Source organism: Lichenostomus cassidix, chromosome 27 (genome assembly GCF_008360975.1).
Source record: "Lichenostomus cassidix isolate B80296 chromosome 27, HeHo_3.0, whole genome shotgun sequence".
Classification (NCBI taxonomy): domain Eukaryota; kingdom Metazoa; phylum Chordata; class Aves; order Passeriformes; family Meliphagidae; genus Lichenostomus; species Lichenostomus cassidix.
The window spans coordinates 1333135-1347606 of record NC_139507.1 but is presented as its reverse complement, the minus strand read 5'-3'; the positions used below and the strand labels follow the sequence as shown (position 1 = coordinate 1347606).

The 14472-nt window shown below is 58.7% G+C and overlaps 1 protein-coding gene across 1 annotated transcript; it reads left to right on the top strand.

Annotated features, from left to right (window-relative positions):
• Positions 1-4486: 4486 nt before the first annotated feature.
• On the top strand, positions 4487-8818 carry LOC146426418 (myosin light chain kinase, smooth muscle-like). Its single transcript, XM_085083420.1, has 11 exons — positions 4487-4617; positions 4927-5006; positions 5363-5535; positions 5876-5966; positions 6087-6290; positions 6709-6926; positions 7354-7477; positions 7556-7708; positions 7872-7992; positions 8072-8162; positions 8494-8818. Exons 3-11 carry the CDS (start codon positions 5520-5522, stop codon positions 8544-8546), a joined length of 1071 nt encoding a protein of 356 aa, XP_084939546.1. The 5' UTR covers positions 4487-4617; positions 4927-5006; positions 5363-5519; the 3' UTR covers positions 8547-8818.
• Positions 8819-14472: the final 5654 nt, after the last annotated feature.

Sequence of the window (14472 nt, the reverse complement as noted above, 5' to 3'; positions counted from 1 at the left end):
ATGACTGGTAGTAAGGGGGACAGAACCCTTTCTGCAGAGCTTGGGGGGCTGGTGATGGTGCCACATCCCAGGAAGGGGCTTTCCTTGGAGTGGGACTGGGTGTCCCCAGCCCCTGAAGACTGTCCTTGTCCCCACAGGTCTCTCCAGAGGGTTTGTCCCTGTCCCCCACTCCTGTCTGTTGGGATCTTCATGGGGGACAGCAGGGAGGCTGAGCCATGTGCTCTGGGATGCTCCTGGGACATGGGGGCTTTTTTCTGGCACCCCCTGGGCTGTCGGATGTTCTCCCTGTGCTAGCACATCCCTACAAACCAGAGGACATCAATTTTTTTTTCTGAAATTCTGTATCAGGAGCTGTGACATCACCAGCTCAAGGCCACGTCAGTCCCCAGCAGTGCAGGTGGGGTTTGACTCCTGGCATGTCCTGTTTCCTGGGATTTTGGGCCTTCAGAGGGACAGAGGCTGATGACAATGCCCTCAGCCATGGGATCCCCTGCCCGTTCCTGCCCTTCCCTGCTTGTTCTGCCTTTCCCTGCCTGTTCTGTCCTTCCCTGCCTGCTCCTGCTCTTCCCAGCCTGTTCCTGCCCTCCCCTGCCTGCTGCTGCCCGAAGCAGAGCACAAGGGGAGCACGGAGGGGTTGGAAGGAGCCAGGAGCAGCCTGGGCTGCTGATAACCCCCCACACCTCCCAGTGCTGGACTTATCTCTGAGCCCAGCTTCGGCCACTCCCCCGTGGTGCCTTTAGCCATGGTGAGGCTCTCTGAGGTCCCACTGGCCATTATTTGTCCCCCTGTGGGGTTGTTGTCAGGATCCAGAGACACTCCTGCTCCCCGAGGTGCTTCCTGGCCATGGGAGCACCATCAGTCCCATCCCTGAGCAGCTTCACTTTCCAAGGGCTGCAGGAACAGGTCCAAGGTCCCGAGGCTGCCTGGAGGAGCTGGATCAGCCAACCCCACACAGGGACAGGCTGATTCCTGGACTGGTGCCAGAGATACTGTGGTTTATAGATCCAGACTGATTTATTTTCCATGTATTTGGGTCTTTTCCAGCCATATTTTAGCTCCTCCACACCCTGGTGTGTACAGCTGAGCACAACCAGCCCCGACTGCCACCCCTGGGTCCTCCCACCATTTGTGGCATCCCAAAGCTGGGGTGCCACGATGTTTTCCACACTCTCAGGAATAATTTCGGGGCAGCGGATGTTTGCACAACCCTGATCCTGCAGAATGGGGTTCTCCCCCAGCACTCAGCCCACTCCCAGTGCCCTACACTAGGCTCCCCAGTACTTATATCCCAGCATCCATACCCCAGACCTCCAGCTTCCAGCATCCATCACCCAGCATTCCATGTCGCAGCATCCCAGCACTCCCAGCTCCCCACACCCTGACTCCCAGTGTTCCCAGCACTCCCAGCATGCACCGGCCATGGCTCCCAGCACCCAACTCCCCACACCCATCTCCCATTGCTCACATTTCTACCAGCACCCGGCTTCTAGTGCTCTCAGCAGGCATCAGCCATCACTGCCAGCACCCCCACCGAGCTCCCAACACTTCCAGTACTCCCCGCACCCAGCTCTCAGTGCTTCCAGTGCTCCCAGCACCAAGCTCCAAGTGCACCCAGCTCTCCACACCCATCTCCAAGCGCTCCCATCTCCCAGTGCTCCCAGTGCTCCCCCCGCCCGCCAGCGCTGCGGGGCGCCAGAGCCAGACACGTGTGCTCCGCTTGGCCCCGCCCACCTCGGAGCGTAGCCCCGCCCACCACCCCGATAAGGGCATGACCACGCCCCCCACGTTGCGTAACGCGCCGGCCTCGCCCAACCCGGAAGCTCCGTTCCGAACGGCCCCGCCCCTTGCTTTAACCCCGCCCCCAGCTCGTGCGCGGCCGGCCCCGCCTACCAGCGGCATCCCCCCCTCTCTTGGCCCCGCCCCCATGTCCCGCCTGTCCCTACCGTGTCACCACCGTGTTCCCCGGGTGTCACCATATCTCCCAAGTCCCTGCAGTGTACCGCCGTGCCCCCCCATGTCCCTCTACATCCCCTGGGTGTCCCCTCCTGCCCCTCCCATGTCCCCCAGGTGTCCCCAGAACCTCCCAGGTCCCCTGTGCTTCCGTGTGCTCCCATTCCTGGTGTCCCTATGTCTCTGGAGTCACCCCGTGTGCCCCCATGTCCTCTGTGTACCCCATGTTCCTCCAGTGTCCCCTGTCCCCTGCATGTCTTCTGCATCCCCCCATCTGCTCCCCATGACTTCTATGGGCCCTTGTGGCTCCCATGTCCCCCTCCGTCCCCAGTGTCCCCTGCCTTCCCTGTGTCCCCTTCATGTTCCCCTGGTCCCTCGCAAGGCCTCTGAGTCCCCTCCCGTGTGCCCATGTCCGTGGTGTCCCCTGTGTCCTCATGTCCTCTGTGTGTCCCCATGTTTTCCATGTGCCCGTGTGTTCCTTGTGCCACTCAAGTCCTCAGTGTCCTCTGTGTCCCCATGTCACCTGTGCCTCTCCTGGCACATGTGCTGAGTGTTCCTTCCCAGGGAAACTGGGAGCAGGGACCATGTCCCCCCTGGGTGATGGGAGCAGGGCCTGTGTCCCCTGGGATAACAGGGAGAAGGGACAGTGTCCCCATGGGGTCACTGAGCCCTTCCCTCAGGCACAACGGGATCAAGGACAGATGGACACCCATGACCCATCATGGTGACCCTGTCCCCGCACTGTTACCCAGCACCAAGGTCCATAGCGGAGTCCTGCGGTGACACTGTTTATTATAGGGCCTACAAAAAAGCAGAAGCAGCTGAATCTGCACAAAGGGCCCTGCCTCAGCCCAGAGTGAGGGGGTGCTGCATGGGGGTCATGGGCACCATGGGCACCGTGAGCAGGTTTGGGACTGGGGAAGTCACCTGGAAATTCCATCCCAGCCATGCCACAGGATCCTCCAAGCAGATGGGGACAACTTGATCCCCAAAGAAGGAACACATGGATGCCTGGGTATGACTGGTTATAATTAATTAATTAATTAGATTAATTAATTAGATTAATTAATTAACTTTGTAAGGCACAAGGAGAGGGTGTCCTTTTAAGGTAAGGCTCCCCTGGGTAAGAGTAAGGCACCCCATGCCATTTCGGATGTTCCACCTTCCCAAATCCAAAAGCAAAGGTGTGGGACGGGGTCAGGTTGGTGGCCCAGTCATTGGTAAATGAAGTGCTGTCAGTAAAGAGAAAATCCCAAAGGATGGATTGATCTGCTCGTCGATCCCTGGACCAGCATCCAGCTCTCCTGCTGTTGATGTGCCATGGATGTGATGCTCCAGCCACAGGGAGTGCAGCTCCCGCGGGAGTCACCCTCCAGCCAAGTGCTCAATCCTGGCACATCCCACAGGGACGTGGCTGCTGCCAGCTCTCCACAGATTCCCCAGACCCCAAATCTTTGTCCCCTCCTGGCCTTTTTCTGTTCTTTTTTCTGCTGTCACCGAGACCAGCGTCAGGCCAACACTGACATCAAGTGGCTGCCGGGATCCCTCGCATTCCTGGGCTGTGTGCTGCCTCTCCCTGCGCCGGGAGCAGCCCAGCACCGCCCGGCAGCCTCATCCTGCCCCGGAGAGGGACCGAGCGGCTCCGGAGCCGCGGCCGCAGGTGCCGGGTGTCCATCGCCCCTCTCCGGGCGGGCGGGATGCATCCAGCCGTGCTCCATTTGCCTGTCCCCAGCCAGGCCACCCCCGTGTTCTATCCTGTCCCCGGCAGTCGATATCCCAGCGGGGTCGAGCCGAGCGCTGGCGGCATCGCCGAGCCGGGAGCAGCCACACATCCCTCGTTCCCCGGGAGCCGGGGGGACCCCTGCCCACCGCGCCCCGTCCCCGGCCCTGCTCTGCCGCTGGCAAGGCAGCGGTGACAAAGACACGGCGAGGTCGTGGTGACATTGCCATCGCCCTAGGGACATTTGTCCCTACTCCCTGCCGGGGACCGTGGACTTTGTGCCGAGCCTGGGAGCGGCACTGGGACGCGTCTGCGGCGCTGGCACAGCCCCAAATCTCCCCGAGATCTGGCTCCGGACGGCAGGTAACCCCAGGTGACACCCCCTCTGCTCGGGCTGCTGTGACATGTCCGCATGTGTGGCTCCCCAGGGTCCCCATTCGGGTCCCGGTGCGGTGCCACTGCCTGATCCCCGGGTCTGGAGTGAGCTCCGGGAGGAAATCACGGTGTTGTTCCCACTTTAAATCTGGGCAAACTGGGCAGACGCCAGCACCGGGCGCCAGAGCGGCTGCACACTCCTACTTTTGGGGGATAAAGGCTGGAAAACATATTTTTCCTCCAAACCACCTGGTGTGGAGGCCCGGAGGAGCTTTGCAACTTCCCATTTACCTTCACCCCGGCTTCCCCGAACCCGGGGCCGAGCTCTCCCGGGAAACCGAAAGCCACGGAAAGCACTGGCTCCGCTGGGATACTGGCTGCAGGTGGAGCTGGGACTGGGGGCAGGTGTGGATGCTCAGCCCCTCTGCAGGAGCCGAACCCACCCATGGGTGGGGAGGAGGCGGGGGTTGGCCGGGGCTGGGCTGCCGCTGGATTTAACCCCTGAGAGGCTCTGAACTCTGTTTGTGTGCTGGGAGGGCAGAGCAGGGCTGGAGTCTCTGCCCTGTAATGAGGTATGTCAGGTCTCTGCAGACCCCCACCTTGGGATTTCTCTGGCTAAGCCCCCACGTTGCAAACCTGTGCCCCTGCACGGTGCCAGATGGGATGTCAGGAGGTTGGGACATGATCTGGGGACAGCTCAGCGGGGGTTGTTTATCCCCCAAGTCCGGAAGCGCTCTGCTGGAAGGAAAGGGAGGGGAGAGTCGGGGCTGTTCCCAGCACCGGAGTGGGAGGAATGCTCCCAGCTGCACCCCGAGACATCCTCATATGTGTGGTCCCTGTTGTCCTCGACCTCCAGCATCACCCCTTCCCTCCCTCCCCAGCTGTCCGACGGCTCTGCAGTGACTGGGAAAGGTCAAGGACCCGCAGGTGGCCTGGGACAGGAGGGACTGGAGAGTGACAGGTCAGTGCTGTGGCTCTTGGGTTGGGGTTTGGGTGCTGCTGCCTGGCACCCGTGGGTGTCATTGTCCTGTCCTCCCAACCTTTCTGGGGATGGAGTGTGGAGAGGACGTGTAAGGAAACAGCTTCTTTGCCCTAGAAGTGCATTTTCCTGGGGATTTCCTGGCTGATGTAAGACAGTGCATGGGAAAAACATCAGCTTGGAGCCTAAGGCGCTCTTGGGAAGGGATTGTCCCCATCCAAGAAAGGGCCTTGCTTTAAAAGTTGGCTTGGTCACTTTGGCTCCATCAAGAAGGACCTCTCGGGTGGGATGAGGAGTGTGGGAGCAGATGGAGCCATGCTGGTGGTTTCCCGTGGCAGGGAGAAGGTGCAGAGCCCCAGGAGCAGCTGGAGCAGAGTCACAGCCATCACCTGCCCCAGCGCCCCTGTGCCAGCCTGGGGCTGCCAGAGCCTGGAGGACACATCCAGCACCTGTCCTGACTGTGCCAGCACCCTGTGAGGAGTCAGTGGCACCACCATGGCCCAGGCAGGAGGTACAGCAGAGCCCTCAGTCTGTCCCTGGGGAGGCACAGGGGACCCCAGCAGTGGTGTGAACCCCATCCATCCCCCCCATCTGCACCAATCTCCATCCCATCCTGGCCCTGCTTCTCTTGGATTTTTGATCCTGAAAGCACCTTTCACCCCAAACCTGACTTGCAGGGTTCTGGGATGCTCCAGGAGGTCCTGTCCCCATGTTCTCCCCATCCACACTGTGTGGGGAGGGTGGTTGGTTCCAGACAGAGCAGGGGGAGACACAGAAATCAGTACTGGAGGGGCAGACAGGCCCCAAAGCATGGGGAATCCCTGCATGGCCTACCTTAATCCATCCCCCAGGAGCTGAGGAGACCTTTGAACACCGTGATGTGGTCATCAACAGCCAGGACAAGGTTTCAGATGTGTACACACAGCTGGAGAAACTGGGGGAGTAAGTGGGGGTCCCTCATCCCCACCCCAGGGGATGGCCCTTGGCTGTCCATGTGCAGCCCTGGTGGGATACAGCAGGGTGCTGGTGGCTCCTCCACCCCTCATCTTCACTCTGCCCCAGGGGAAAATTCGGAACAGTGTACAGGCTGCAGGAAAAGGCCACTGGCAAAATCCGGGCTGGGAAATATTTCCGGACCCGCACGGCAAAGGAGAAGCAGGCAGCTCGGGCCGAGGTGGAACTGATGAACCTCCTGCATCACCCACGCCTCGTGCAGTGCCTCGATGCCTTCCAGGGCCCCACCGAGCTGGTGATGGTGATGGAGTAGTGAGTAGGGGGACAGTGCTGGGCTCTGCCAGGGGTTTGAAGGTGGGGAGGGGTCCCTGTGCTGTGGGGTGCTGGTGTGGGCCATGGGATGGATGGGGAACCTGGAGACTCTGGAGTTATGAGTGGTGGGATCCTCCCAGAGCACTGAGTCTGGTCCTCTGGTGGACCTGACCCTCTCAGGGCTGGCAGACCCCAAAGGTGTCCCCAGCACCTTGTTGTCCCCACAGTGGCAGGTGGGGAGAGGCCCCTGTACTGGGGAGTGCTGATGTGGGGCATGGAATGGATGGGGAACCTGCAGCCCCTGGAGATAAGGGTGGGGAGGTGCTCCCAGGGCACTCAGTCTGGGTCCTCTGGTGGGGCTGATCCTCCTCGGGGCTGCTACACCCCAGTGGGGCTCCCAGCACCTGGCTGTCCCCAGTGTGGCAGGTGGGGAGCTCTTTGAGCGCATTGTGGATGATGACTTTGAGCACACGGAGCCCAGCAGTGCCCAGTATGTGCGGCAGATCCTGGAGGGACTGCAGTTCATGCATGGCCAGGCCATTGTCCACCTCGACCTCAAACCCGAGAACATCGTCTGCGTCAGCCCAGGCAGCCACTGGATCAAGATCATCGACTTCGGCTTGGCACGGAAGCTGGGTGAGCAAGAATGGGGTCCTGGGGGTCCAGGGCAGGGACTGTCACTGTGACAGGGACAGGATCTGGCCCAGCACACCAGCAAGGAGTTTGGTGTCCTCCTGCCTGGACACCAAACCAGAGCCCTTCCTGAGAACCATACGATGCTCTGGGGAAGCCTGGGTGTCCCCAGCCCTGCTCCTGAGGAGGAGACCCCCAAGCCCTCCATGTCTGGTGCACAGAGATGTTCTAGGAGAGTACCAAGACCTGTGATGGGTCCTGGACGGTGGCAGCTCCACCTGGGGACAGGGGCACATCCACCTGGGGTGTGTTGGTGTGTCCCCTGTCCCGAGGAGGTCTGGGCCAGACCTGTTCTAGAGCAACCCCAGCAATCCCTGCCCCAGGGAGATCCCAAATGGCCTCCTGCATCTCCTCTGCATCTCCTCTGCAGCTCCAGACACCCCTGTGAAGGTGTTGCATGGCACCCCCGAGTTCATGGCTCCAGAAGTGGTCTCCTTTGAGCCCGTGAGCTTCTCCACAGACATGTGGAGTGTTGGTGTCATCTGCTACATCCTGTGAGTGCCCTCCTGGGCAGGGCAGGCCGGGCTGGAGGGGACTGAGCTGTCACTGATGTCCTGGGGTCACCTGTCCAGGCTGAGCGGGGAGTCCCCCTTCCAGGGGGACACTGACATGGAGACGCTGAGCAATGTCACAGCTGCCCGGTGGGACTTTGAGGAGGAGACCTTCTCGGAGATCTCCCAGCAAGCCAAGGACTTCATCAGCCAACTGCTGCAGAAGGACCCCCGGTAGGGCCTGGGGGTGGCTCTGGGGTGCTGAGCTGGAGGTGGGCTGGGTTTTGGGGTGCTGAGGGGTTGGGCAGGGGAAAGCTCTGCCTGTTTGGTGGAGGAGATGCTCCAGATGAGGGTCTGAGGGTGGATCAGCCACCCCTGTGACTCCTGTCTGCCCCAGCCGGCGGCTCCCCAGTGCAGGGGCTCTGCTGCACCCCTGGCTGCAGCACCCCCAGCCCAGCAGCTCCAAGGTGCTGTCCAAGGAGAGGATCAGGCAGTTCCTGGCCCGTCGGAAGTGGCAGGTACTTGGGGGGGTGGTGGGGACATGGGGAGGGGGGTGGCTCTGCCTAAAGGGCTCAGTGCTCCTTCTCTTCCCTGCAGAAAACTGGGAAAGCTCTGCTGGCCCTCAAGAGGCTGACCCTGCTGTCCCAGAGCCTGGAGGGGAAGGTGTCAGAGGCTCAGGATGAGGAAGGTGATGGTCCCTGAGGCACCATTCCCACTGCACCCCTTCAGCCCATTCTCTCTGCTTTGCCATCCCCACCCTGCACTCCTGGGCAGCTTCTCCCTCTGTTTGCTCCAGCCTGGGTGCCACTGAACACCCAGGCATGTCTCCAGGGTGGCATTTCTGCTCCAGAGCCCAAGGCTCTCTCCATCCTCACCCTGGGACAGGCACATCCCACCCTGTGTGACGCAGATCTCTGGGATCCAGAGCTGCTCCCCACGGGTGCCTCATACACCTCCAGCACAGGAAGGAGGTTGGACCCAGCCAGCTCCTCACCACTCCCTCTGCCCATCTCCTGCAGGCCTGGGCTGCAGCCTGGAGAAGGAACAATCCTCTGAGGCTCTGCCCCAATGAGGTCCTGACCCCTCAGAGCTGCTGATGGACCAGGAGGAGAAGAATGAAGGTGGGAGCATTGCAGCCCCAGGGCAGTGACAGTGTGGCCCTGCCACCCCCACCCTGGACCACCTAGTGAGGGGGATGGTGCCTCCAACACCTCACATGGTACCCAGGCCAGCTGGGCAGACCCAGATTCCCCCCTGTGGGTGAGCTCTGGGGTCCCACAGTGTCCCTGTGCTGCTGTCCCTGCAAGGGCACCTGCCACCAATAAAGCACTGAGCATCCTTGCACTCCCTATGCTGATCCTTTTTCCCCCAAACTCCCTGGGAGAGGGGAGAAAGAGCTGCTCAAGCTGTGCCCACCCTTTGGGAGTTGGGATCAGGCTCTCCCCCACCTGGACTACCAGCCTTGTCCTCTCCAGGAGTGATGCTGGCCCTGGCCACAGCAGCCATGGCTATTCCTTGCTCTGAAGAGTATTCCCTCCTCGTAGGGGGGTTTGGCATTGTGTCCTGAGCTCACAGGAGCCAGGATGAGTCCTGGGCACTCTAGTTTCTCCATTTCTGGGCCAACTCTGGTACCAGGAGGGCTGGAAGGAGCCCAGAAACTGCTCTAGGACTTCCAGTCTCAGCCTAAGGAAGCAGCTGGGGCAGAACTCAGAATGGGGGAGCCTTTGGTGGAAAACAGCCCCAGGCACCAGGATGTGCTGGGGAACACCCAGCTGGGACAGAGCTGGGCTGGGGGACCTGCTGGGCATGGGGTGACCTTGAACCATCAGTGTGCCCTTGGTAAAAGGTGGTGAATGGGATCCCAGGCTGCAGGATGAAGGAGGAATCATTCCCAAATTCAGTGAGGCCAGGCCTGGAGGACTGTGCTCTGTTCTGGGGGTCTCACTGCAACAGCAATATGGACACACCAAGGACAGCTTGATGAAGGGTAAGAGAAAAATTGGAGCCTCTCACCCACAAGGACTGTCTGGGAGACTTGGAATGTTTAGGGAAGAGAAGGCTCAGAGGTGTCTCATTGGCACACAGCAATACCTGGAGGGAGGGTGCAGGGAGGATGCAGCCAGGCTCTTCTCAGCAGTGCTCCAAGTCCATGGGGATCACCTCAAACCCCACCTGAACCTCAGGAAAACACTTTTTTGCTGGTGATGGAGCACTGGCACGGGTGCCCAGGGTGGCTGTGTGCTCTCGGTCCTTGCAGATATTAAAAACCCGTCCAGGCGCAGCCCTGGGCACCCTGCTGGAGCAGAGGCAGAGAGCAGGTGCCCTCCAGAGGCTCCTTCCGGCATTAACCACTGTGTGATTCCATGAAAACCCTCCTGCTGTTGAAGCTGGGCTGGGGCTGCTCTCCTCCAGCGCCTGCTGCTGCCAGAGGACTCCTGGAGGTGCTCTGGTGGGTCAGCCCAGCCCTGTGCCCAGCGCCAGGCTCCAGCTGTGCCACAGAATGCGTGGCTTCAACCCTTCCTCCTCCTCTTCCTGGAGCAGGGGGGAGGAGGAAACTGGTATTTTTATTAAACAGAACCGAATCCACCCACGCCGCGGGGGACACGTGTCTGAGAGCTCTGCCTGGAGACCACTCAGGCGACACAGATGAAAGGGACACCAACCCCCGGAGCTGCTGCTGGAGCCGTGAGGACAAATCCATTTTGGACACTTTACTGAACCCTCTGGAAGCTGGTGGCCATCGCAGCAGGAGGATCCACGGCAGGATTAGGTAGCCTGCAGCCTCCAGAGATGGTAGAGCAGCCCCAGTGCCTGGGCTGGGGGCACTGTGGCTCTTCTCTGCTCCCCTCTTGGGTTGAGGAGGAGGGACAGGGACATGTCCCCTCACTGTGGGACAGACTCTTTGGCTGGACAGGGTTTTATCAGCACCAGGCCTGACTGGAATTTTTGTGGCAAAAGCCTGTTCCTGTTAATAATGTCCGTGGCTGATGGGTCCATGTGACCACGGGAAGCAGGAGAGCACCAGGGGGTGGCAAATTGTCACATGCCCTGGCCAAGGCTCGGTGGTCTTATCTCTCGTTGGAAATAGAAGATGGAATTTAAGAAGGAACTTAATTTGGAAATTGGAGCATGGAGCTGCTGCTGGAGAATGAGAAGTCCTTCTGGAAATCCCCAGCCTTCCCTGGAGCAAAGGAGGCTCAGGCTGAACCTTGTGGCTCTGCACAACTCCTGACAGGAGGGGACAGCCGAGGGGAGGTCAGGCTGTGCTCCCAGGGAAGAGGGACAGGACAAGGGAAACAGCCTCAGGTTGTGCCAGAGGAGCTTTAGATTGGAGATTAGGGAAAAATTCTTCATGGAAAGGGTTGTCCAGTCCTGGCACAGCTGCCTAGGGCAGGGGTGGAGTCCTCATCCCTGGAGAGGTTTCAAAGCCCTGTGAATGTGGCACTTGGGGCAGTGGTGGCATTGGCAGTGCTGGGAGTGGTTGGACTCGATCTCAGAGGGCTTTTCCAACCTGAATGATTCCTTAATTCTCTGCAGGCTCCAGCCCTGGCTCTCCAGCAGCTGGGTGAGACATCCTGACAGAGCTCACCTGCGTCCTCTTCCTCCCCTGTTTTCAGCAGGAGCTGTGGATTCCCTGCTCCGAGTTGGAGACGAAGCTCCTTAGAAACAAATAAACAAACAAAATACTCCATATTCTACCCCCAGCCTTTCCCATCCCAGAGTACCAGAGGGAGGCTGAGGAACCCCTTTCCCACACATCACATCCCGTTTTTTCCCCACTATCTATTCCATGTTTTCCTCGTTACACAGATTCCAAGCCCATCCCTCGGGAGCTGCGCTGAATGTGCTCAAGCTGCAGATGATAAGCAAACACCAAGTTGCGTATAATCAATCCCTTGATGAGCTATTTGCCATGTGACATTACCAAAATATTTCTGGTTGGGAACGATGTTTATCTTCCTCTGTTTTCCAAACTCCTTGTGGCCCTGGAAATCCAAGTCCCAGGACTCCAGGCATGAACTTTTTCTCTCTAATCCTATATTTATACTGTAAAAAACTGATTTACCTACAGAAGAAGCTTATTTACTGACAGAAGACACATGTTCCTTCTCCTTCCACTGCTTCCCATGGCTTAACTCATTAAACTCTGCAATTCAGGAAGGAATGGAGAGTGGAATTATACCTGGAACTCATTACAGCCACTGAGAAATTCAGCAGTGCTGAAAATAGAATTCTAATCTCAGGATCTCAGAGGCAAAGGAATTATGATCTTGGTCCTTCCATCCAGACAGACTCTTGGGCTGACCTTCACTTCAGCCACACAACTCCACAGGAGGTTCTCAGATCCTCAGGAATCCTCCATGGGGGCAGAAGGGATGAGTGATGTCCCCATGGAATCTTGAGGAGTGGTTCCCACCTTATCTCAGGTATCTTATCTCAGGTATTTCAGGTGCCCCCAGGTCCAGCTCTTTGGAGGAACCTAGGTGGAGTCAGCTGTCCCGATACCCTCGAGCTTCTGGAGCTTTATCCTTCAGTGCCAGGGGATCAGATAACCCTAGGCTGCACAATCTAAATCTGCAAATGCTTGTTTGGATGAGGAATTGTTGCCAGGGTAGCTCTAACATCAAGAAATAGGATTTTTTTTTTGTGGACCTGCAAATTCAGGGGGGAAAAAAATCCACCTCTGCTTGAGTGTTCTCTGGGGAATTGAAATTAATTAAGAAAACAAACTGGAGTGTTTGAAATCACCCTTAATGTAAAAAAATTAGTCCTGGGCAGATACTGAAGATGATGATTTGAATGTGTAACTTCTTGAATGGTTTTTTGAAGACTTTTTTCCCAGGGAGTGACCAGGGGTAATTGGAGTTGTCAGGTAAACACCCTCATGTACCAAACACCAGGAAAGTGGTGAGAGAAGAGCCAGGAGTGTGAGGACAGGGTAGTGACAAGGATGAGGTGCAAGCATCATGTCCTTGTCCACATGGACAAGCTGTGTGTGCTGAAGGAACGTCGGGAACACCTGAGCTGGGATGCACTTGCCTCTCAACAGAGCTCCCCAGATGAGGAGGACACCCAGTGGGGTGTGTCCTCACTTCCCAAAGGTCCCAGCCAGGTTCTGAGGGGACAGAAGGCTCTTTGTGGTCACAGGAGCTCAAGAACCATCACCCCAAGGTGCAGCACCCAGGGCAAGGGCAGATAAGAGCCATGAAGTCCCTCCAGCCAAGGGACCATGGGTGGTCTGGGTGGTCTCCCATCTCCAGAGGTGTCCCAGTGTCTGGGGTGGGATGAGGGGTGGGCAGGATGCTCCCCCACCTCATCCTCCTGCTGTCACTGCTGCAAGGACTGCCATGTCCAGCCTGAGCCAAACACCTTCACCAGCCCAAAATCCAGCCTGGGCTCCCTCTGTCCATGCCCACGGGAATCAGCAGAATCCAAAACCCCTCGCTGAACTCCTCCCCCTGCCCAGGGAGCCGCCAGCCCTGTCCCTCCCTGCACACAGCCCGTGTCACCCCCGGCTTTCCCAGCCCTCGTCCCCCTCGCAGCCCTCCCCGCGGCCAGGAGATGGTACTGTTGGCCTGGCCCTGCTTCACCTGCAGCTCCAGAGCTCCAGCTGGCCCTCCTGCCCAGCTCCTCGCACCCTTTTCCAGCCGAGGTCGGAGGTGTTGCCTGGGTGCTCTGGCAGCTCTCGGGTCTCATCCCAAATCAGCTGCCCAGAGATGTTTCTGCTCCATCCCTGGAAGTGTTCAAGGACAGAGCTTGGAGCCACCTGGGATAGTGGAAGGTGTCCCTGCCCGTGGCAGGGGGAGGCACTGGATGAGTTTAAGGCTCATTCCAAACCCACCCACTCCATGATTCCATGATCCTGGCATGCAGCAGGATGCTCATGGAGATCCCAGACCCTTACAGTCCCCACAGCCTCCTGCCCCATAGCAGAGCCCAGCCCCAGTGTGGGACAGTTCTGGGTGGAAGCCCTGGTCCTACACATGGTCCTGAGGACAATCTTCCCCCTTGGACACACCTCTGGGACCAGGCTGGGGTGGCTGTCCCTGTCCCCACAGAGGACTGCAATGCCTTCCCTTACAAACCCCGATCAGGAAATGAAATGTAAAATATTTAACGAGCCACTGAAATATTTAACGAAAGAGATTTTGACTGCAAAACTGATCTTTGGGATATCAGAACATCCCCAAATGTGGGTTCCCCCAGTTTTGTCTCTGCTGAGCTGTCCATGAGTCCTCTCTCACCTCCCAAATCCCCAGGGATGATGAGATGGACACGTCATTCCAAGGGAACCAAGGGAATCGGTGCCTGCTGTCCTCGTGTGTCTCCCACCTGGAATTTGGGGTTTGCAGAGGGCGGGGTAAGGTGGCAGAACAGGCCTGGCACGTTCCCCTGGTCCCTGCGGTGCCGTGTGTGACACCTGGCAGGTCCTGCCAGGCTGGAGGCACCGCGGGAGCTGGACGGATGTGGCAGCAGTGGCGTCTGGCCTGGGGCTGGGCAGGGGGGCTCAGAGCACAGCAGGTCCTGGGGCTGGGCAGGGGGGCTCGGAGCACAGCAGGTCCTGGGGCTGCTGGATCCCCTCTGGATCCATCCTCATCCTTTAGCTCGCTCCTCAAGTCTTAGATTTTAGCAAATTTCACCAAAGCTCAGGGAATCTCACCAAGCCTGGCCCAAGCGTGGTGAATCTCACCGAATCTCACTAAATCTCACTGAATCTCAAGGGATCTCAGTAAATCTCACCAAATCTTGGTGTCTCTCACCGAATCTCACCGAATCTCAATGTCTCTCACCGAAGCTCACTGAACCTCCCCAGACCTGAACTGTGCAATGCCCTCCTGTCCTGGCAGGGCTCCGATGGATGCTCCCTGGTGCCAGCTCAGCAGGATCCCGGGATGTGCCACACTCTGTGGGTGTCCATGGGGTGATTCCAGCTGCCACATCCCACTCCCTGTGCCCAGGGTGCTGTGCTGGGGGTGTGGGTGCTGTGCGCCCCTGGG

What these genes read in the sequence shown, in the direction of transcription:
- LOC146426418 (XM_085083420.1), top strand. An exon ending in CTGCTGCAGAAGGACCCCCG is followed by an intron (nt 7,709 to 7,871) that starts GTAGGGCCTGGG and finishes TGTCTGCCCCAG; the next exon opens with CCGGCGGCTCCCCAGTGCAG. An exon ending in TGGCCCGTCGGAAGTGGCAG is followed by an intron (nt 7,993 to 8,071) that starts GTACTTGGGGGG and finishes TCTTCCCTGCAG; the next exon opens with AAAACTGGGAAAGCTCTGCT.